This window comes from Macaca fascicularis, chromosome 16, assembly GCF_037993035.2.
Source record: "Macaca fascicularis isolate 582-1 chromosome 16, T2T-MFA8v1.1".
Taxonomy (NCBI): Eukaryota; Metazoa; Chordata; class Mammalia; order Primates; family Cercopithecidae; genus Macaca; species Macaca fascicularis.
The window spans coordinates 35345242-35368532 of record NC_088390.1 but is presented as its reverse complement, the minus strand read 5'-3'; the positions used below and the strand labels follow the sequence as shown (position 1 = coordinate 35368532).

General features: G+C 42.5%; 1 protein-coding gene across 10 annotated transcripts in view; it reads left to right on the top strand.

The window, feature by feature from the left end:
• Positions 1-23291, top strand: part of SSH2 (slingshot protein phosphatase 2) — a 306013-nt gene that overhangs the window by 70335 nt on the left and 212387 nt on the right. For 4 of the 10 annotated variants that reach the window (XR_012425448.1, XM_074018914.1, XM_005583319.4 and 1 more), the window contains exon 2: positions 9339-9419. The exons of the other annotated variants lie outside the window; for them this stretch is intronic. Coding sequence is in view for 2 of the 4 variants with exons in the window: in XM_005583319.4 (XP_005583376.3) it covers positions 9339-9419 (81 nt within the window). In the remaining 2 variants the exon portion in view is untranslated. The remainder of the gene's footprint in view (positions 1-9338; positions 9420-23291) is intronic. 10 annotated transcript variants of the gene reach the window in all.

Here is a 23291-nt window from a genome sequence, read left to right as displayed (position 1 = left end):
AAAATGAATTTAATTGGAAGTAACTTAAATCTATTAGTAGGAGACTGATTAACTGAACTGTGGAACATCTCTACAATGAAATGTTATGCAGCGATCAGAAACAATGAAATGAATGTCTTAATAGACAAATGGATAAACAAAATGTCATATATGTGTGCAATGGAATATTATGCAGGCTTAAAAAGGAAGGAAATTCTGACACATGCTACAACATGCATGTATCTTGAGGACATTACGCTAAGGAAGATAACTCAGTCAAAGACAAATACTGTATGATTCCACTTACATGAATTATCTAGACCAGTCAAAACTCATAGAAACAAAGTGAATGGTAGTTGTTAAGGGCTGGAATAGGGGGAAATGAAGAGTTGTTTGATGGATATAGATTCAGTTCTTTGAGATGAAAAAGCTTTAGAGACTGACTGTACAACAACATGAATATATACTGAACTGTACAGTTAACAATAGTTAAGATGGGCCTGGGTGTGATGGCTTATGCCAACACTTTGGGAGGCCAAGGCAGGAGAATCTTTTGAGCCCAGGAGTTTGAAACCTTCCTGGGAAACATAGTGAGACCCCCATCTGTACAAAAAACTTTTTAAATTACCTGGGTGTGGTAATTTTTAGTTTCAGCAACTAGGGAGGCTGAGATGGGAGGATCGCTTGAGCCTGAGAGATCCAGGCTTCAGTGAGCCATGATCACGCCACTGTACTTCAACCTGGGTGACAGCAAGACTCTGTCTCAAAAACATCAGTTAAGATGGTTGATATGGTTTGGCTGTGTCCCCACCCAAATCTCATCTTGAATTCCCACATGTTGTGGGAGGGAAACTCTGGTGGGAGGTAACTGAATCATGCGGGCAAGTCTTTCCCGTGCTGTTTTCATGATAGTGAATAAGTCTCATGAGATCTGATGGTTTTAAAGAGAGGAGTTCCTCTGCACAAGCTCTCTCTCTTTACCTGCTGCCATCCATGCAAGATGTGACTTGCTTTTTCTTGCCTTCTGCTGTGATTTTGAGGCTTCCCCAGCCATGGAACTGTAAGCCCAATTAAACCTCTTTCTTTTGTAAATTGCCCAGTTTCGGGTATGTCTTTGTCAACAGCGTGAAAACGGACTAATGCAGTAAATTGGTACCAGTAGAATACTGAAATAAGTTAAGACTTTGGGGGACTGTTGGGAAGGCATGATTGGTTTTGAAATGTGAGGACATGAGATTTGGGAGGGCCAGGGGTGGAATGATATGGTTTGGCTGCGTCCCGACCCAAATCTTGAATTCCCATGTGTTGTGGGAGGGACCTGGTGGAAGGTAATTGAATCATGGGTGAATTTTATGTTGTGTTATTTTTTATGTTACGTAGTTTTTAAAAAATAGTGAAACAAAGATACTAAGTTTAAAAGGAAAGGGCAGAAAAATAGGTGCAGTGTGCTTTCATTTGTGTATTTTGGAGAAAGAACATCTACACACACAATGCTTGTATATACACAGAATAATCCTGAAAGGATTCCTTAGGAGCTGGCATAGTGATTACTTCTAGAAATGGGTTGTAGTAGGTGGGAGGACCGGAATGGAGGAAGACTTAAAAATACTCTTTGACACCTTCTTAGTTGTTTACCACATACATGTGTTACATACTAAAATAATTGTTTTGGAGGGTTTTGTTTGTTTGTTTTTGTTTTTTGAGACAGAGTCTCACTCTGTTGCCCAAGCTGGAATGCAGTGGCAGGATCACAGCTTACTGCAGCCTCAACCTCCTGGGCTTAAACGGTCCTCCCACCTCAGCCTCTTGCGTATCTGGGACTATAAGCATGCACCACCAAGCCCAGCTATAATAGAGGTCTTTTAATGCATCATTAAAATACCACAAACAGGTCTTAGCAACCATACAATATCTTGTTTCTATAGCTGGACAACTCTTAGATCTTATCCATCAGCCTGCTAAACTGTTCCTCTTTCAGTGACATACAGATCATCTGAAAGTTTTCTGTTATCCTTGTTTTTAACTGTTACGGATTGCTAAATCAAAGCAGTTGAATTTGAAACAAACTCAATGTCATTTCCTCCAAAGATTAATACATTTTTCTGGACTTAAGATAACTGAATAAGCAATACCTGGCCTCATCTAAACCCTCCAGATATATTTTTCACCCAAGAAACTGTGGATTTCAGCAAAAGACCCATGCTCCTGGATAACTTAAGTTGATGGGGAAAGGAGCATGCACAGACCTCATCTTGTAATGGAAGCCCAGTGTAACACCCTTGATTATGTTCTGTACACGATTACAAATAGTGCAAGCAGTAGCCACTTCCTTTCTATTTCCCAATCATTTTTCAACCTAGCACCTCTTCTTTTCCAAGGAGAATGCATCCTACATGGTTGTGATTGATGTTCCTCCCTAACTTCCTCTGGGGCTCTTCAGAATAACTGTGCATCCTTTCAGAGTGATGTCTGCATTTTCTGGAATGTCAATAGTCTTATTGCCAAGAATGGTCTTCATTCTCTCAGTAGATACAGCAAAGAACTGAAATAATTGTTTTTAAATGTATAATTTCAGCTGAGACTTTAGAGAATTGTCTTAGTTGGATCAGATGTAGACTATGAAATTGCTTTGTCAATCCATTTATACCTAAGTGCCAGGGTATGTCTTGGCCTTTAAAGGATTAAAAGCTCTTACTCCCAAAGTTGCTGGACTTTGGGGTGTAAATATATTTTATTGTTTGATGCCTGATAGTATATTTTTCTTTTTATTTTTTGAGGCAGGATCTCACTCTGTTGTGCAGGCTGGAGTGAAGTGGCGTGATCTCGGCTCACTGCAGCCTCAACTTCCTGAGCTCAGGCGATCCTCCGACCTCAGGCCCCTGAGTAGATGGGACCACAGGTGCATGCCACCACACCCAGCTAATTTTTTGTATTTTTAGTAGAGAACGGGGTTTTACCAGTGTTGCCCAGGCTGGGCTCAAACTCCTGGGCTCAGTGATCTGCCTGCTTCAGCATCCCAAATTGTTGGGATTACAGACATGGGCCACCAGGACCGGCCTATGTCTGATAGTACATTTTCAAAGTCCCTAGTTTCTTTAAGTACAGCTGCAATGTATTCACTTAGAACCACAAAAAAGAAAAGAAAAAAAAGCGAGGATGAAAGATGGAAAAAAAAAAAGGAAAGAGGAAAGAAATAGTAAATGTTCTCTGCCTCTTAAAACCATATAATCTATAACAAGAATAGAGTACAAGAGACTTAACAGTAACAACAGGGTAACAGGTTTTGACTCTGTGGGATTATTTCTTCATTTTGTTTTGTTTTGTTTTTGATATGGAGTCTTGCTCTGTCTCCCAGGCTGGAGTGCAATGGCACAGTCTGAGCTCACTGCAACCTCTGCCTCCCGGGTTCAAGTGATTCTCCTGCCTCAGCCTCCCGAGTAGCTGGGATTACAGGCACCTGCCACCACACCCAGCTAATTTTGTATTTTTGGTAGAGATGGGTTTTTGCCATGTTGGCCAGGCTGTTCTCGAACTCCTGACCTCACGTGATCCACCCGCTTTGGCCTCCCAAAGTGCTGGGAGTACAGGTGTGAGCTACCATGCCCGGCCTCTTGTGGTATTATTTCTTAAGACTTCTGCTTATAAATTGTTAGGTAACTGCATACGTTAGATTTTAACACTCTTGAAAACCTCCTTCTTAGTACATGAGTTCTTGCATCATACAGTCCATATAAAAATTGCAACTTCATTACTATAATTGTTCCTTAGAAGCTGTTCTGGATTGAAACTTCTTGTTATGTGCAGGTGTTTTTCTTACCAACAATCTTAACCCCTGTGTTTCTCCACACAATACTTAGCCAAAGGGACATGTTTCCACAAAGTCATATCCTATCTTTGTTGTTTTTGCGTCCCCATAAAAAGCAAAAAACTGTTTTTGTAACCTGTTCAGTTACCTTTCCCTTTTTGTTTGGTGTTTTACCTTAGCTACTAATAATTCAGCACCCAGAAAAGTACTTAGTACACAGTAGGGGTACAATAAATGGAAATCAATGACTCATTGTGAGCTCAGTTGCTTCCAGGTTATGTAGGGAATATGATTTCATCTTTAAGAATGAAAAACACTTAAGACTTGATGTAAGCAAAATTTCCCTTGAAGACAAAAGTTTCTTTGAAAGAAAATTTTAACCCAAATGTATAAGCCTTTTACATCTAGGAAGGAGATTAATATTATTATAGTAATATTTATTATTATTATAAGCAGCAGTAATAAATAGTAATAAAATAATAATAATTTATTATTATTAGAAGCAACATCAGAAGCTAGGTTATTCTAAGTGCTTTTTTTAATTACTTTTTTTTTTTGGTAGAGACAGGTGTCTTGCTATGTTGTGCAGGCTGAACTTGAACTCCCAGGCTCAAGTCCTCCCACATCAGCCTCCAGAGCGGCTTAGTATCTAGATGCACATGTTACCACACCTGGCTCTAAGTCTCTGAATGTTTTTCTTATGTTATCTCTCATACAATCTTTCCAACAACCCTAATAGATAGATGTTTTGTTGTGCCCATTTTTATAGATGAGGAAATCGAGCTCAAAGAAATTAAGGAATGTACTCAAAATCACACTGCTAGTAAGTGGCAGAACCAGGATATGAACTCAGTTTAGTTAAGATTTGGGCTTGATACTTCCAATGCAAGAATATGAGCTTGACTTTGTCTTCCTCAAAATTCCTGCCAAAAGGACATTCAAAAGAAGAAAATAAAGAAAAGAGAATTGGTATCTGCACTACAAACTGGGGAAGATCACCACCCTCATGCTAGAAGAAACATTGAGGGAATTTACAATATGACATTCAGGCAATGAGATTGAGGTAAAGGCCTACCACTGAGAGGTGCTATATATAATTAAGCCCACCTACGCTGGGCGCGGTGGCTCATGCCTGTAATCCCAGAACTTTGGGAGGCCGAGGTGGGCGGATCACAAGGTCAGGAGATGGAGACCATCCTTGTCAACATGGTGAAACCCTGTCTCTACTGAAAATACAAAAATTAGCCAGTCGTTGTGGTGCGCACCTGTAGTCCTGGATACTGCGGAGGCTGAGGCAGGAGAATACTTGAACCCAGGAAGTGGAGGCTGCAGTGAGCAGAGATCGCGCCACCGCACTCCAGCGTGGGCAACAGAGAGAGAGAGACTCCAGGAAAAAAAAAAAAAAAAAAATCTCTGCAGTGAATTAAGGCTGCATTTTGTATTCCTAGCTTACTAAAAATGTTTGAAACCAGAAATGACTATTTTATCAAATGCTTTTTAGCATCTATTTAAATAATCGTGTAGTTTAGTAGACGTCCTAAATATTAATTTGTCCTTGCAATCTTGGAATAAGCCCATATAGTCATGAGAAAGACTGTTCACTCTGCAGAACCTGGAAAGAATTCAGGAATTAGAATTACGAGGTATTGGCCAGGTGTGGTGGCTCATGCCTGTAATCCCAGCACTTTGGGAGGCCTAGGTGGGCGGATCATGAGGTGAGGAGATAGAGACCATCCTGGCTAACACAGTGAAACCCCATCTCTACTAAAAATACAAAAAATTAGTGTGCATGGTGGCGGGTGCCTGTAGTCCCAGCTACTTGGGAGGCTGAGGCAGGAAAATCGCTTGAACCCAGGAGGCGGAGGTTGCAGTGATCCAAGATTGTACCACTGCACTCTAGCCTGGTTGACAGAGGGAGATGCTGTCTCCAAAAAAAAAAGAATTACCAGGTCTCAGAGGCAGGGAAATGAACTTGACCTTTGTCCTCTGTCTTCCTTTAGGTTTCTCAGAATTTAATTTAGAACTAAATATGTTGGTTGCAAGTAAACACTTGTTCCATGAACCCATTATGTTGTAATGCCATCAGCCCACTTTAATGGATACCTTGTATCTTAATGAATTGTTTCAATTAATAAATATATACATATAAAGTCTTAAAATAACTTTAGGAATGCAAGTGTGTTCTTGAAAGGTCATTTTGGTTTTTTTTTTTCTTTGAGACAGAGTGTCGATCTGTCACCCAGTCTGATGGTGTGATCTTGGCTCACTGCAACCTTCACTTCCCGAGTTCAGGTGATTCTTCTGTCAGCCTCCCCAGTAGCTGGGATTACAGTTGAGCACCACCACACCTGGCTAATTTTTGTATTTTTAGTAGAGATGGATTTTCAACATGTTGGGCAGGCTGATCTCGAACTCCTGACCTCAGGTGGTCCACCCGCCTCGGCCTCCGAAAGTGCTGGGATTATAGGTATGAGCCACCGTGCCCAGCCAAAAGGTCATTTTGAAAGAGCTAGTGTGGACATCTGAAATATTTATAAGAAAGAAAGCTGCAACATCTTAACTAGTGTACTTTGGTTTAATTTATACTTTTCTCTCTTCAGGTTTGTTTTGTTTTGTTTTGGAGACAGGATCTAGCTCTGTTGCCCAGACCAGATGGCAGTGGCACAATTATGGCTCACTTGAAGGCTTAAACTCCGAAACTCAAGTGATCCTCCCACCTCAGCCTCCCAACTAGCCAGGCCTACAGAGGTGTGCCACCACACCTGGCTGATTATTATTATTATTATTTTTGTCATGAAGATGGGGTCTTACTATGTTGCCCAGGCAGGTTTCCAACTCCTGGGCTCAAGCTCTCTCCAGTTTTTATTATTATTATTATTTTTTTTTTTTTTTGAGACGGAGTTTCGCTCTCGTTGCCCAGGCTGGAGTGCTATGGCATGATCTCGGCTCACTGTAACCTCCACCACCTGGGTTCAAGCGATTCTCCTGCCTCAGCCTCCAGAGTAGCTGGGATTACAGGTGCCCACGACCACACCCAGGTAATTTTTTGTATTTTCAGTAGAGACAGGGTTTTACCATGTTGGCCAGGCTGATCTTTAACTCCTGACCTCAGGTGATCCACCCGCCTCCCAAAGTGTTGGGATTACAGGTGTGAGCCACCATGCCTGGCCTCTCTTCAGTTTTTATACTGTAACAGTGACAAGCCACTTTTGATGTGCTTAGTATTATCTATATTTTTATCTGTTGTAGTATGAGACCTTGGGAAGGCTGAAAGCAGCTCTGATCTCTACCATTTTAATTCTTTCGAATATTTATTATTAAGCCTTTAGCTTTCCTAATACGAGTTCCAGAAGTCTTCTAATATTTTATATATATTTTTAAGCTAGATGGAGTGTAAATGTTCTTATTTTCCCCCCTCCAAAATATAAGAGAACAAGAATTAAAAAGACTGCATTTGTAGGATTTTTAACAATTATTTTTGTTTGTTTGTTTGTTTGTTTTTTGAGATGGAGTCTCGCTCTGTAGCCCAGACTGGAGTGCAGTGGCGTGATCTCACCTCACTGCAACCTCTGCCTCCCAGGTTCACGCCATTCTCCTGCCTCAGCCTCCCGAGTAGCTGGGACTACAGGCACCCGCTACCATGCCCGGCTAATTTTTTGTATTTTTAGTAGAGACGGGGTTTCACCGTGTTAGCCAGGATGGTCTCGATCTCTAGACCTCGTGATCCGCCTGCCTTGGCCTCCCAAAGTGCTGGGATTACAGGCATGAGCCCCTGAGCCCGGCCAACAATGATTTTAAATATTTGGTTATTTCTGATTATTTTCTAAAAGAGGAAGTGAGAGGGATAATGCCAGATGAGACTTGGTTTTAAGACAGAAAACTAAAAGTAGATAAAGGATCAGACTAGAAAAAAAAAAATGAGAAGAAAGTAAACCAGGAGCAAGGCCGTTATCAGAAAGAGTAACTCTGAGCTTTACTTTCTTTCATTTAAGTTTATTTGTACTCTAAAACTCTTATCTCTAAGGGTATACTTCAGATGAAACACAGCTCTACCTGTGAAAAATTAAAGTAGGAATCAACTAGGATAGCCATAGAGTAGTTATAAGTTTCAGCCACTGGTAGTGAGAAGTTTTAATGACGTAAACCTATGCATCAATGATCCATGTAGGGATAACTCAGTTTCCAGCTGCTGTTAGCTAAACAGCAAACATTTGAATAGAATCTAATGCGTCAGAGTTGGAGCCTTTTCTGTTCCCTTTTTTGAGTTGTTAGTCATAGGGAGAAATACTCCTATGTTACCAGCTAATTATTTCACTCCTTTGTCTTATTTTCCTTGTCTGTCTTCTGGACAGATTTTTAGAGAGATTAGAGAACAGAAGAAAAGGTTTTAAATTGTTTTCTGGCCTCTGTTGGGGAATTTGGGTAGGGCATGTCTCCTGGCTCTTTTTTTTTTTTTTTTTTTTTTGAGATGGAGTTTTGCACTGTCACCCAGGGTGGAATGCAATGGCATGATCTCAGCTCACTGAAACCTGCACCCCCTGGGTTCATGCGATTCTCCTGCCTCAGCCTCCCCAGTAGCTGGGATTACAGGCGCACACTGCCACGCCTGCCTTATATATATATATTTTTTTTTTTTTTTTTTTTTATAGTAAAGACGGGGTTTCACTATGTTGACCAGGCTAGTCTCAAACTCCTAACCTCAGGTGATCTGCCCGCCCCAGCCTCCCAAAGTGCTGGGATTAACAGGTGTGAGCCACTCTTCCCGGCCTGTCTCTTGGCTCATATAAACACTTGGCAGCAGAGGGCTAATGAGGCTAGGCTAAGAGTTAGATCCCCTAATCAGGCCCTATGCTATATTCTATAGCCTATCTCTAAAGAAATACATCAAATGCATCAAATACGTCCAAAGATACGAAGATAAATGAACATAAATCTATCCCCAGTCTGAGAAGAGTTAAGAGTACATACTATAAAGGATTAGCAGCACCATCTTTTTTTTTTTTTTTTTCAGACGGAGTCTCACTCTGTCACCCAGGCTGGAGTGCAGTGGGGTGATCTTGGCTCACTGCAAGCTCAGCCTCCCGGGTTCACGCCATTGTCCTGCCTCAGCCCCCCGAGTAGCTGGGACTACAGGTGCCGGCCACCACGCCTGGCTAATTTTTTGTATTTTTAGTAGAGACGAGGTTTCACCGTGTTAGCCAGGATGGTCTTGACCTCCTGACCTCGTGATCCGCCTGCCTCGGCCTCCCAAAGTGCTGGGATTACAGGCCTAAGCCACTGCGCCCAGAAAAAAGATGTGCTTTACAGAAAAAGATGTGCTGGATCTTTCCCCAAATCGGGAAACCATAGGAAATGCTTCAGTTGATCAAGCATTCCTCAGTCAACTAACCAGTCACCTTCTTGGCGGTATTCTCTCAAAATAGCCATCAGTAATCAGAATTGCAGCTTCTCACCTGTGAGCTAACACCACTGACTCTGATTTCAGCTTGCTTTTCCCCTTGTGCTTATGGGCCCATTCGTTTGGATCTCTGAAATGATCTTGTTTGTATTACAGAGCTCTCATTTGGAAGACAGTGAATCAGCAGCATTACTTTGCTGTGAATGTGAAGAATCAGAAATCTTTAGTGATTCCAATGTACGTAGGTATATGTTTTTATACAGACTTTGGTGATTCAAGTAAAATCTTCTTGGGTAAATTTGGCTATTAAATGCAACTGATATAGTGCCTATTCTTTTTTTTTGACCCCATTCAGCCAAATAGTCTGGGAAGGCAAATAGGTGGCTTGGAATAAGTGTATATATAAACAGTATGGTACATTTATATGCATAATGCCATGGCAATGACCACTCAAAACTTATCTATTGAAGCAGAAAAAAAATGTAGCATCTTGGAACCTTGACTGAGTTTCCTTCAATAAAGAATGACTGTTGTTGTGGGATTTTTTTTCCCCTCATGTACACATTTTTTTAATGGTCAATAGTATTATTCTTTTCCCTGTGGCAACTGCTTGGTATTGGTGCTGCCACAGGGCCTTTATTCCTCACATACATGGGCCTCACATGTCTTAGCTATTGATAATGTTAAGCCAAATAGTATTATAATCACTGGACTGGAAACTCAACCTGATCATCTTAAATGTGGAACTTTATCTAACTACATTTCATGAGATGTTATAAATTTTACTTACCCCGTCTAACCTCCAGCATACTTACCCACAGAGTCAGGCTGAAGTTAGAGAACAACTTAAATTGACTTATTTTTGTGTGTTGCAATGAGCAGTGAGATTAGTCTGGAAATTCTCAGAATATCCTGAGATATAAGTGAACTTCCCCCGAGTATTGAATGGCCTAGTAGGACAGGCCAAATTGGGGCTTAGCCCAGGAGGGTTCTTAGTTTCACCAGGAAAGAAATCAAGGGCAAGCCAGTGGTGTTAGACAGCAATCTTTTATTGAACAGTACTGCTCCTGGTGGAACAGCACTAACTCACAGGTAGTGTACCCAGAGTCTGCAACGTGTGGGCTCTTGGCAAGTGTATTTATACTCACTTATACCTACTTTCAGTTACATGTAAATTAAGGGCAGGTTAATGCAAATTGAGGGGTGGGTTATTTAGAACTTTCTAGGAAAGGGGCAGTAACCTCTGGGTCATTGCCATGGCATTTGTAAACTGTCATGGTGCTGGTGGGAGTGTCCATGCTAATGAGCAATGAGGGCAGCCAGGGATTGCCCTTGTCACAATTTGCTGGTTTTGGCCAGTTTCTTCACCTTATCCCATCTGGAACAGATCCTACTTTGTTCAGCAGTGTTGTGACCGGAAAACAAGTTCTGCTGGACTCTTGCCTCATTAGTTCATACACATCGTTCTGCCTTAAAGGGGTATTAGAAGTATTTTGGAAGGAAGTGAAGGGAAGAGTTGTGGGTCAGGAAAACTAAACTGTCATTTAGATCACTGTCTCCTATTGAGCCCCCCCTAAAAAAACATGAGGGGGTTGGCTACAAAAATGCAGACACCGTCCCAGTTATATTAATGAAAATTAGAAATAGAGAGGACCAGCTCTTTGTGAGAGGCCCTGGTCTCTGCCTTCTGCTTCTCCTTTCAGCCCAGATACCTGACGTTTTTATCTGTTTGCTTCTCACTGGCTCTGAGTTGAAGACTTGGTGACAATCTGATTTTTTTTAAGGTGTACTGCCTTTCACTGCGAAGCTTGTGCAGATTAGGGATGGCACTATGAGGAAAGACTTTATTCAAGCATATTTTTGGACTGTTATACCCATAGGAGACTGGGCTGCTCTTGGAATTTTCCCCCATTTTGAGAGGTTCAAGATGTCCTTGTATCAAACTGAAGTTTAGAAACATAGCAAAACTTTTTCCCACTTGGACATTTTTTTTCTGTGTCTTGCTATAGAATGAATCCTACTTCACAAATTTAAAAAAATATGGTTTATATAAACTGAATTATAACACATTTCAAAACTGTATTGTTTTTTACAGATTTGATTGTTTTCTATAATTTTACTTGACTTGATCTCTTCCAACAAGTAGCTGTGACTAAAACTAGATTCTAAAAACCTTGACCATAAAAAATGAATTCTGTCAGTATCAGGATATTTATTGCTCATAGTAGCACTCCATAAATATTGTTGAAGTTTCACTAATGGAAACTATCTCTTGAAGTAAGATGTGTCTCTCAAGTATATCACCATAGTACTACCTGCACTGAGGCTGGCTTCCTCATCATCATGTCACAGTGAATGCAGTTACCATTTCAGGACCTCATTCACCGATTTATTTACGCAATTGCACTTCATTCAGTGTTGATGAATCTGGAATGGCATGAGTTAAGTTATTGTGATTCATTAATAGCTGGAGTGGTGCTCATTTTCTTAGTGCTTGCAAACATTAACTGATGAATCCATGTGAACACTTATCAGTATTTTGCAGATGACAAACTGAGGGTGAAAGGTTATAATCTTTGTCCAGTGTTGTATGATAAGCAGGGGCAGTGCTGACGTCAAATCTCAGCTGATAGCCATCATGAGCTCATCACCAGTGGGCAGCCTCATTGATGGAATATGTGCCAGTCTCCTTATATGGTATCCTATAAGATTTACTTTGTTCAGGCCAGGCACGGTGGCTCATGCCTGTAATCCCAGCTCTTTGGGAGGTCAAGGTGTGCAGATCGCTTGAGGTCAAGAGTTCGAGAAAGCCTGGCCAACGTGGTGAAACCCCGTCTCTACTAAAAATACAAAAGCTGGGTGTGGTGGTGTATGTATGTAGTCCCAGCTACTTGGGAGGCCAAGGCAGAAGAATTGCTTGAACCAAGGAGGTGGAGGTTGCAGTGAACCAAGATCGCACTACTGCACTCCAGCCTGGGCAACAGAGCAAGACTCCATCTCAAATATATATATATATTTTGTTCAGTTTGCAGTGGAGTCCTCTGGACTTATTATACTGGCATACTGTTTTGGCTGATTTTGTCTGAAAGAGACTAGTACATGGGAATCTACATGAAGAATATTTTCATGAAATTGGACACATGTGGGGAAAAGGAAACTTTAGTTTTAATGGTTTTTCTCCCTTAGAAACAATTAGTTGGGGCCAGGCACAGTGGCTCATGTCTGTAATCCCAACACTTTGGGAGGCCAAGGCAAAAGGATCACTTGAGCCCAGGAGTTCGAGAGCAGCCTGGGAAATACAGCGAGACCCTGTCTCTACAAAAAAATAAAACAATTAGCCAGGCATGGTGGCACATACTTGTAGTCCTAGCTACTTGGGAGGCTAAGGTGGGAGGATACGCCGTTGCACTCCAGCTTGGACAACAGAGCCAGACTCTGTCTCCAAAAAAAAAGAGAAACAATTAGTTAGGTATATGTATTTACAGAATACTCTGGGTTGTTTTATTGTATTGCCAAGCCTTTCATTCATTTAAGTCAGATTCCTTGTGTCTTTTCCTCAAGAGGCAAGAGTTGTTTCATGTACTTGGCTGACTTTTTAAAGGTGTTAGATCCTCCTCCTGTTTTGTTTGTTCAGGGAGTATTTCCCACACTTTTTTTTTCCCTTTTCTCACTTCCCTGTTCCCACCCCCATGTCAAATGGAATTGAAGAGCTTCTTCCTAATTTGAAGGCTTAACCTTGGGGGTGGGATGAGGGGGCAGTTATTTGCAGAGCAAAATGGTTGAAATCTCCACTACTTAATTTTCTGCAAAGGAAGTGGTATGTGATCTTGATAATTATTTGAAGTAGAAATACTGATGTAAAGAAGAGGAGTAGAAGATAAAGTCAATCACTGAACAACTTTCTCTTCAATTTTGGGATAAGAGAAGTATGAACTTTAATTAGTTTTATTCATTCATTTGCTTCTGCATAATTCATTCATTCACCAAGTATTGATTGACTGATGTGCAAATCACTGGGCCCGGGGGAGTAGGGGCCCTTAGAGAAAGTATAATCTACACTTCACGAATTAGTTTTATGGCTATTCATGGAAAGCCCTGAAAAGGAGAGGAGAAAATCATTACATGCAGTATGTGGGAAGAAGAAAAGAAATCTGGATAAGTGAAAACAAATTTGGCTGGAGGGCAATTTGGCTGGAGAGCTGGCTGCCTTAGATCTCTTGGGGCTTTCCTAGAAGAGAAGGCAGGAGTGCAGAGAGGCCCCTGCCCCTTTTCTGATCCCACTCAGTCTCCAGGAAACCAGGTAATAGATAGAAGCAGCTACTTGCTCCCTCTGCTGTGCACAGGTTTGTTAGAGGTTTCCATAATGGGGAGAGGATCTATCTGCCCCTAGAGAAAGATGATAGTGTGACTGGAAGAGGTCACAGAGAAAGAAGATACTGGCTTTAGCTGCAAGAGTTTCACCTTGGCTTCAAATAAGAAGGAATGTAGGCAGTGACTAGAGCAGGTTGGGATGCTAGTGACAGCAACAGGCACTGAGACTCCTGAGGCTTCTCTTCATTTCCCTCTCCTGTACACACTGCTATCCTACCTAAAAGGAGGAAGATGCTCTGGATGAGCTGGGATTCCAATTATTGTGCTTATGGGTGGTCACCTAGGAACAACTGGATTCATTTACCATTGTAGGGCTATTTCTTCCCCAGCCTGGTAGTCAGGAAAATGTTTGTTATATTAGTTTATTTCCTAAAAATAAAACTTATTTATCTCATTTCCCTGGTCTTCTCACCCCAACCCCTACCCAACCAAACTGGCAGAAGGTCATATATAGAATAGTCATACTATTTTTATGATCTGTTTCATTCCTTTGCTTGGTTTATTATATCCTTGAAGGATGTAATATTACACTCTGTGCAGTCAAAAAAAAAGCTTTGATGCTTGAATAGCCCAGTGAAAGGAAGAGATGTTAGCCTTTTGTGTTATTAAAGAAAAGAAAAAGCCACCCCCTAGAATCAAGTGTGGAAAAGGCAGATGCAAAGAAAGGAAAATCTAAAATGTAAGAATTATTTGGTTTAGAATATTTTTACATTCTTGGACTACAGGTTTGCATTCTCTTCTAGGAAAGGACAGTGTCTCAGAATACAATATCCTTGTTGATAATCAGCTTGTATGGGATTTTTAACATAGAGTCATTTGGGGAGTGGAGAAATGGCTTGAGAGAGATAGAAGATTTAGCCTCATAGTAAGTTCAAGATGAAGGATTTAAGAATTTTTAAAAGTTATCAACATTAGGGTAAACTCTAATTCAAGGCCTGATGTGGAGTAGCCAGTCCTTATAGACTGAAGATAGAAAGGACTTCAATCCTCAGGATTCTTCTGAGATATCCTGTTCTTGTATGTTTTAAGTCTTGAAATATAGTGTATTGGAATGATCAAAACAATGAATGATTTGTTAGTTCAGAAAGGAAAACTACACTTAGGAGGGAGAAACTGCTAGAGTAATACATATATATATATATTTTTTTTTAGACTGAGTTTCCCTCTGTCACCCAGGCTGGAGTGCAGTGGCACGATCTCAGTTCACTACAACCTCTACCTCCTGGATTCAAGCGATTCTCATGCCTCAGTCTCTCAAGTAGCTGGGACTACGGGCGTGCACCACTCACACCTGGCTAATTTTTTTTATTTTTAACAATTATTTTTTATTTTTAGTGGAGATGGGGTTTCACCATATTGGCCAGGCTGGTTTCGAACTCCTGACCTCAAGTGATCTGCCCACCTCAGCCTCCCAAAGTGCTGGAATTACAAGCGTGAGCCACCGCGCCCAGCCTGCTATAGTAATTAAATCTACTTTTGTAAATCTCTAGAGATTATAAGCAAAAACAAGATAGTAGTGGATGAACATCCAGATGCAACAACAAACTGGTTAGCTGTAAGGTGGGGATGGTGTTTAAGCCTACAGCAAGCACGTCCTGTCATTCCTGATAATTTGTATTTACCCTCTTCATTTCTGCTGTCTATACCATATGTATTTTCTGTTTCTTTTTTCAGACTCATTTGCAGAACACATTTCAGTAGCCAACATACACAAATAGAAAAAGAGGGGAAAAAAAGGGAAATTTGGTGCTAAGAAGATGAGTTTTATTATGAGTTTCAAATGGCAGTTGGCCAGTAGCAAACAGTTGCCCCACAGGAGTTTAGGATTACTTGAATTGTTTCAGCATCACCTCTGCTGCATTGTAGAAAGATTGTTAGGGCCTGTGGTCAGACAAAAGATAAAAAAGTGTTGCTAATGGCAAACATAGTTTTACCATGAATAATATCCTTATTTTTTACTTTGGAAGGGGTCTGATGCAAATTTACACTAATAGGAATGTGATGTTAAATTTATTTTGTTTCAGGATAAGATGTAAGAAAGCATAGCTCAATGATTTTATCCCAGAATAATTATTATGAGAAATAATTTTCTTTTAAAAATCTTACACTTGAGTGACATTTGAGGAGAAATAAGATTTGTAGTAATCTTGGGTACAAAGGCTATTTTTGAAATTAGCCTTATTTAACTCAGTGGTTCTCATTGTGGCTGCCCATTAGAATCACCTGCTGATCTTTTTTTTTTTTTTTTTTTTTGACACTGAGTCTTGCTCTGTCGCCCAGGCTGGAGTGCAGTGGTGCAATCTCAGCTCACTGTAACCTCCGACTCCCAGGTTCAAGAGATTCTCCTGCCTCAGCCTCCCGAGTAGCTGGGATTATAGGTGCCTGCCATGACACCTGGCTAATTTTTGTATTTTTAGTAGAGACAGGGTTTTTTTTTTTTTTTTTTTTTTTGAGACAGAGTCTGGCTCTGTCGCCCAGGCTGGAGTGTAGTGGCCGGATCTCAGCTCACTGCAAGCTCCGCCTCCCGGGTTTACGCCATTCTCCTGCCTCAGCCTCCCGAGTAGCTGGGACTACAGGCGCCCGCCACCTCGCGCTGCTAGTTTTTTGTATTTTTTTTTTTTAGTAGAGACGGGGTTTCACCGTGTTAGCCAGGATGGTCTCGATCTCCTGACCTCGTGATCCGCCCGTCTCGGCCTCCCAAAGTGCTGGGATTACAGGCTTGAGCCACCGCGCCCGGCCGAGACAGGGTTTTATCATGTTAGCCAGGCTGGTCTTGGACTCCTGACCTCAGGTGATCCACCTGCCTCGGCCTCCCAGAGTGCTGGGATTATAGGCATGAGCCACCGTGCCTGGCCCTGATGATCTTTTAAATTAATAACAGGGTCTCACCCCCATGCAGTTAAATCAGGATCTCTGTGAATAAGGTCCAGGTATTGGTATTTTTTAAATGCTTCCAGGATTATTCTAATGTGAATCAAGGGTTAACAACACTGGTTTGGGTTGGGGACGGTGGTGCACACCTGTAATCCCAGCACTTTGGGAGGCTGAGGTGGGAGGATCACTTAAGCTCAGGAATTCAAGACCAGCCTGGGCAACAAAGCAAAACTCCATCTCTACATACATACATACATACATACATACATACATACATACATAAAAGCCAAGAGAGGTGGTGCACTCCCATAGTCCCAGCTACTCGGGAAGCAGAGATGGGAAGATCACTTGAACCCAGAAGGTTGAGGCTATTGTGAGCCAAGATTATGCCACTGCACTCCAGCCTGGGTGACAGAATGAGACCCTGTCTCAAGAAAAGAAAAAACAGAAAAAGAACACTGGTTTAACTCTAGCTATGCTAATTTTTGCACTGCCATATTAGAAATCTAATGTGCAACATTTGTAACATTGTAACATCTGTTCCTTGAGCAGCCGGTTAAAATGTGAGATTGACTACAATTTTTTAAGAGTTGGCTGTAGGCATTTTATTACTCAGGTACAACACACTTAACTTCTATTCTTTCTATTCAGTGAAATTCCTTGGTTAGTCTTCTGTTAAAAGAAAAGCAAGATACTGAAATGAGATAATCCAAATCTACTATAAACTTACCATACCTTTTCCATAAGGTATAAAGGCTATAAAGACTTATTCTTCTGTGTCAACATAATGCTAGGGAGCTCGAGTAAAGAAAATATAATTAAAGATCACTTTATACTTTGTATATTATACTTTTACTGAAGTAAAATATACATAGGGAACAGTGTACTTTTTTTTTTTTTTTTTTTTGAGACGGAGTCTCACTCTGTCACCCAGGCTGGAGTGCAGTGGCGCGATCTCGGCTCACTGCAAGCTCCGCCTCCCGGGTTCACGCCATTCTCCCGCCTCAGCCTCCGAGTAGCTGGGACTACAGGCGCCCGCCACCGCGCCCGGCTAGTTTTTTGTATTTTTAGTAGAGACAGGGTTTCACCATGTTAGCCAGGATGGTCTCGATCTCCTGACCTCGTGATCCACCCGCCTCGGCCTCCCAAAGTGCTGGGATTACAGGCTTGAGCCACCGCGCCCGGCCGGGAACAGTGTACTTGTGCTTTTATGTGTAATAATGAATTTTCACCATCTGAGGTTTTCACAAACACAGGTCAATCACGAAGTATGTAACCTGTACCTAGATCAGGAAATGGAATATTACAACTCCCCAATACTATTTCCCCCTTTCGCCAATCCCTCCTTGCTCCTTTCAGTTACTACTGACTCACCCACCCAGCCATCATACACCAGGAATAACCACTTTCCCGACTTCTTGACCATGTCATTGTGATTTTGATGTGGATATCAGGCTATGCTCTTTAGAGGTCTCTCTCAGACTTTCAGAATCAGAATCATGTAGTAAAGAGCTCAAGTTCAAGGTTCAGACAGCCTGGGTCGGAGTCCAGTTTCACCACTTACTGACTGTGTGACTTCACTCTAAGCCTCATTTCCCCTATCTATAAAATGGGAATAATAATAGTACCTATCCCATTGAGTTGTTAGAATTAAATGAGATAACTTATGTAAAGTGCTTAGAGGGCCTGGCACATTATCTGTGCCAAGCAGAGAGCAGGGCTGGTGCAGGATTCCCTCATGTCACCAGCTCTTCAGCAGAGTCAAGGCAGTGCCACTGTTGTCTGTCTTCATTATGTCTGCAGACATAATGAAGTTCATACTTCAGCTCTGGAGAAAAAAGAAGAAAAAGTGGACATCCTGACCATCATCCATTTTCTTCACCATCCCTAATTTGGCTTGTGGCTTGGCTAACTTGTGACAACTTCTAAAATATATTGTTTAAATACATGAAATGGCTATTGAAAGGCCAAAAGTATTCTCTTATACATCTTTATATTATCCATAGCTCTTAGCACAGTGATTTAATTGTAAATTGCACATAGTTGATGCGTTGGCTAAAAGAATCTAAAAATGATACTTCAGACACACCGTGCTCTCCTGTGCTGGATTTGTATTGGTCTGGCTCCTGATCCCTCTTTTTACCAGAGTTATATTTTTGAAACATCTGGCATGTTTCAAAGAATGCAGAAAGTGGCAGTGAAACAATTTGTAGGCAGAAACAAGGAGCCTTGGCCAAATTTGCAAAATTAACCAAATAAAAGCTCCAACTAGTTGAGTTATCTTGCTTCCATAATCTGAGGCAGGTTCTGCTCAGGTATCTTTTCCTCTTATATTAGTTTGGGAGAGTAAGGAAAACAGGAGGAGCTGAGGTTTTTCTCAGATTTTTAAGATTATAGCTTGGGAAAAATTTACCCTTTGGAAAGGGTGGGGTGAGGGGAAGGACCCTTACTGTGAGTACTTACCATGTGACACCCATTGTGCTAAATGCTTTTTATACAGTTTAGTGTTGAATCCAAGGCTTTGAGGCAACTACTTTTAGTAGTCCCTGTTTAAAGGTGAGAAACCAAGCTTGCCTAAAGTATGTGACCATGCTGGTAGTGACAGCTAAGTCTGCCTGACACTCCCAGCCTGGACTCTTTAACTTATGCTGGATTACCTTTGCCCTTGAATGTAATGTTGTTATTCTGGTGCTAGGAGTTCAGGGTCAAATGCATTAGTGATTTTCAACTCTAGTTTTATGCGAGAATAATCTGTAGAGTTTATTTTAAAAATATAGAAACTTACGTCTCACTTTAGGAAGTTTCTTGTTCAATAGGTCTTAAATGAGACCTGACATATTTCTTCTTTACAAAGGTCCATAGGTGATTGTGTGCCAGAGTTGAAAATCATAATTCTCAGAAATTCCCTAGTGGGGAATTATAAGATTACAGATGTGGGGGCATCTGAAGACTGAATTTGGAATATTGTAAAGATACACTGTTATTAGAAGTACAGGGAAGGAAGAGTTAACTTAATAATCAAGTTTCGTATTTCAAGAGGTAGTGTTACAGGATTTTTGGCGTATTGCTTTGCCAACCAGAAACCTTTGTGGCCAGTGGCGCCTTTGCCCAACTTTTGCAGAATGAGTGGGCTCATTCCAAGCCCACTCGGTCCGGCAGGTTATACTCGGGTCACGCTACCGGCCTGGATCCCATACCTGCCAAGGGCGAGCCAGGCATGGAGTGGCGAGGGGTGTATAAGCAAGGGTGAGGTCCGGCTACTGTGCACAGCCAGGTACGCTGGCTACAGTGGGAGAGGCAGAGCCTGATCTTTTGGCTTGGTATGACATCAGCCCCTGTTGCCATGGTGATGGAGGCCTGGCATACCATAAGCAGCTTCCACAGCTGACACCAGGGAACATGATAGCACCTGGAAGCTTAGAGATGCCAGGAACCACAGATCCCTAAAGAGGGTGTCACAGCCCTGGCTCATTGAGCTTCTAGGTCTGGGTTCCCCAAAGGGCTGCAAGCTCTTCTCTCCTTATTGTCTTCTTTCCTTATTGTTGCCCGCAACATGGTGAGCAAGGGGGCGTGTTTCAGCCCTGTTTGTGTTACAGCTCTTTTAGCCCCGCTATTCGGCAGGTCCCGAATTCTTGTCCTGTGTCCAGGAAGAATGAGGTATGCAGACAAGTGGAGAGTGTGCAAAGTGAAGAGAAGCTTTATTGAGCGGTAGAACAGTTCAGAGGAGACCCACAGTGGGTAGCTCCTCTCCATAGCCAGGGTGTCGTTCAACTCTAAGCAGAGAGTGTAGCCCCTGTCTGCTAGGCAGGTCATCCCGATGAGTGTTCAGCTCCAGCAGAGAGGGTAGCTCCTCTCTGCAGGCAGGTCATCCCATCCTCTCTTCTGGTCTGGCTGAGTCCGGGGCTTTTCATGGGCCTCAGAGGGAAGGAAGTGCATACCAGTTGGTTCATGAGTGGCCATAGGCAGCCCAGAAAAAGTACCACAAATTCCCACTGCAGTCTGTGGGTCCAGCAGTCTGGCCTTCATGCTTCAGGCCCTTCGTGGCTTGCAGGTGGGACTTCACCAGGGACTCACCACCATCTGCCTAGGAGCCTGCCTGCCTCCTGCTTCCATTCATGGTGCCCAGGCTGTTCATGCCAAGGGGCACCTGCAGGTTAACACCAAGCTACCCTTGGCCTGCCCCCTCAACCTCCATCTTATGCTTGTCAGTGCCAAAACCCAGTGTCTGGAGGGGGTCAGGGGGCCAGGGGGCTGGTGTGTCAGTGTGCCTCAAGCATGCACACACCCAGCCAGGTTGCAACAGTGCCTAGGCTTAGCCTCAGCTTTGCCCCATGATCAGAGTGGGCACCAATAGCCAGGAGAAGCCAGACAGTGAGAGCAGGCACTTCCATGCCTGCTGGGGAAGGAGGGGCCTTCCTGGGCCCTCAAGAGTACAGTGATGCCTGGGTCTGCAGCTGAGGTTTGGGCAGCTGCAGCTGTGCCTGGGAGGGCAGGGCTCCTGCCTGCTCCAGGCTCCCAAGAGCACAGGGGTGCCCAGGTCACAGCCACAGCTTGTGCAGCTGCAGTTGTGCCTGGGGAGCTCCCACCCTGCCAACTTGCAAGGGGCAGGGCTCCCGCTTTTCCCCAGCTCCCGCCAGCTCCATGGAGTGCACAGCCCTGGCCATGCCTCCTCTTTGGGTTTCCCTCACAGTGGCAGCAGGCAAGATGCAGGTGGCGCAGTGGGCCCAGCCAACCCTTTACAAACAAACCTGATGCTCCTGGGACCAGCCCAGTCCTGGCTGTACCTTTGGCTGGGTTCTCACAGGCTCCTGGGATGTGGCAGGGAGCAATATTGAGGCCACGGCAGAGGCTCTGGGCCTGGGAGAGTGGGTCCTGCCCAGCCGTGAGAGGGTGGGGGTGGTGCAGTTGGCTGCCTCAGGGACATGGGCCACAGGGGTCCCACCGTCACCACTGCTGCTCCCATAGCTGCTCCTGCCGCCACCACCCCTGCCTCCCCACTACGGCTGGCAGCTACAATGGATAGCCCACCGCTGCCACCAGTAAGATGCTGTCTGTCACTGGAAATTGGTAATAACTGGGGTGTTTTTAGCCAGATTAATTTTTTCCATTCTTTCTGTGAATTTCTAGAGTGCTGTCACAATTGTACTCAAGCACAATCTTTCTCAACCCTAGTTTGCTATCTAAGATGTCTATTTTCTTTTCTTTTCTTTTCTTTTTTTGAGACAGAGTCTCACTCTGTTTTGTCACCTAGGCTGGAGTGCAGTGGCATGATTTCGGCTCACTGCAACCTCCGTCTCCCAGGTTCAAGTGATTCTTTTGCCTCAGCCTCCCAAGTAGCTGGGACTACAGGTGCTTGCCACCACACTGGGCTAATTTTTGTATCTTTAGCAAAGAAGGGGTTTCACTATGTTGGCCAGGCTGGTCTCGAACTCCTGACCTCACGTGATCCACCCTCCTCGGCCTCCCAAAGTGCTGGGATTATAGGCATGAGCCACCACGCCCAGCCTAAGATATCTATCTTCTTAGTGCTGAAGGTAAAGTCCTGGTGAAACTGTAATTTCAAAGCTATTAGGCAAGAAGTGTTAACCTTGGAGAGAGCAATGGATAACCCCGATTAAGACAAATGTCATGAGAGTTGTAAATTTAACAAATTCTTAATCTCAGTGGAACCTGTCTGCTGAGTCACTCCTAATGACTTTTGTGTATTTTCTGTAATCTCAACAGTGTGCTTTGGCAGCAGAAAAGGGGTAATAATTTTTCCTCTCACTTTATAATTAGAAAGGTAGAGTTATAAAGGCCATGACTTGCTGTTAAAACTACAAATAACTGAAAAGATGGCTAACATTTCTTGAGTGCTACCATGTGCCTGGTTAGTAAAAAGAAATGTTCATATGTACATTATTTCACATTACATTTCTGATATCAGTAGTATTTATCCCTGTTCTAGAAGAGATATTCTTGTTTTCTGAGTTTTGAGAAAACTGAGCTTATTTACTCCACAATTATTTAAGTCTACTCTGTGGCAGGCACTACACTAGGCAATGGGTATCCAGTGATGAACAAAGCAAACTCTGCCTTTATGGAATTTACAGTCCATCAGGGAAGGTACAATAAAAAACATAAATATTCAATTACAGAATATGATAATGTTATAAAAAATTCAAATGGAAAAATGATAAGATTTATTATTTAGATAAAGGATGTTCAAGAAGGGCCTCTCTAACATGGTGATATATTTATGGGATATATTTAAGGGATTTGCTTAGGATCACACATCTCTTAAGTGATGAAGTTCAAGTCTGGTTTCCAAGGCTATGCTCACCATGCCATTTTGCCTGTCAGATATGTACTTGGAATCCACCCCAAGGTTGTGACTCACATCTCTAGTCATATAAGCATTCATACCATGACACTGTACCAGATTTTCAGAAGAGGCATTATAAAATTTATAAATAATAAATTATTAATAATATTTCTTTCAAAAGAAACCTGTCTCCTAAAATGCTTTTCTTTTTTTTTTTTTTTTTTTGAGACAGAGTCTTGCTCTGTTGCCCAGGCTGGAGTGCCGTGGCGTGATCTCAGCTCACTGCAAGCTCCACCTCCCGAGTTCATGCCATTCTCCTGCCTCATCCTCCCAAGTAGCTGGGACTACAGGTGCCCGCCACCACGCCTAGCTAATTTTTTTGTGTTTTTAGTAGAGACAGGCCTCCTTATTTAAGGACAGCCCAGGAGGCAGCAGGAACAAGGGAAAGAGAAGAAAGGGCTATAAACAGTATATGAATCTCAATAAATTATAGAGAGAGACACAGCTCCAAAGAAGCTGAAAATCTGCTCTAACTGCACTAGGTGCATTTGCGTGAGGAA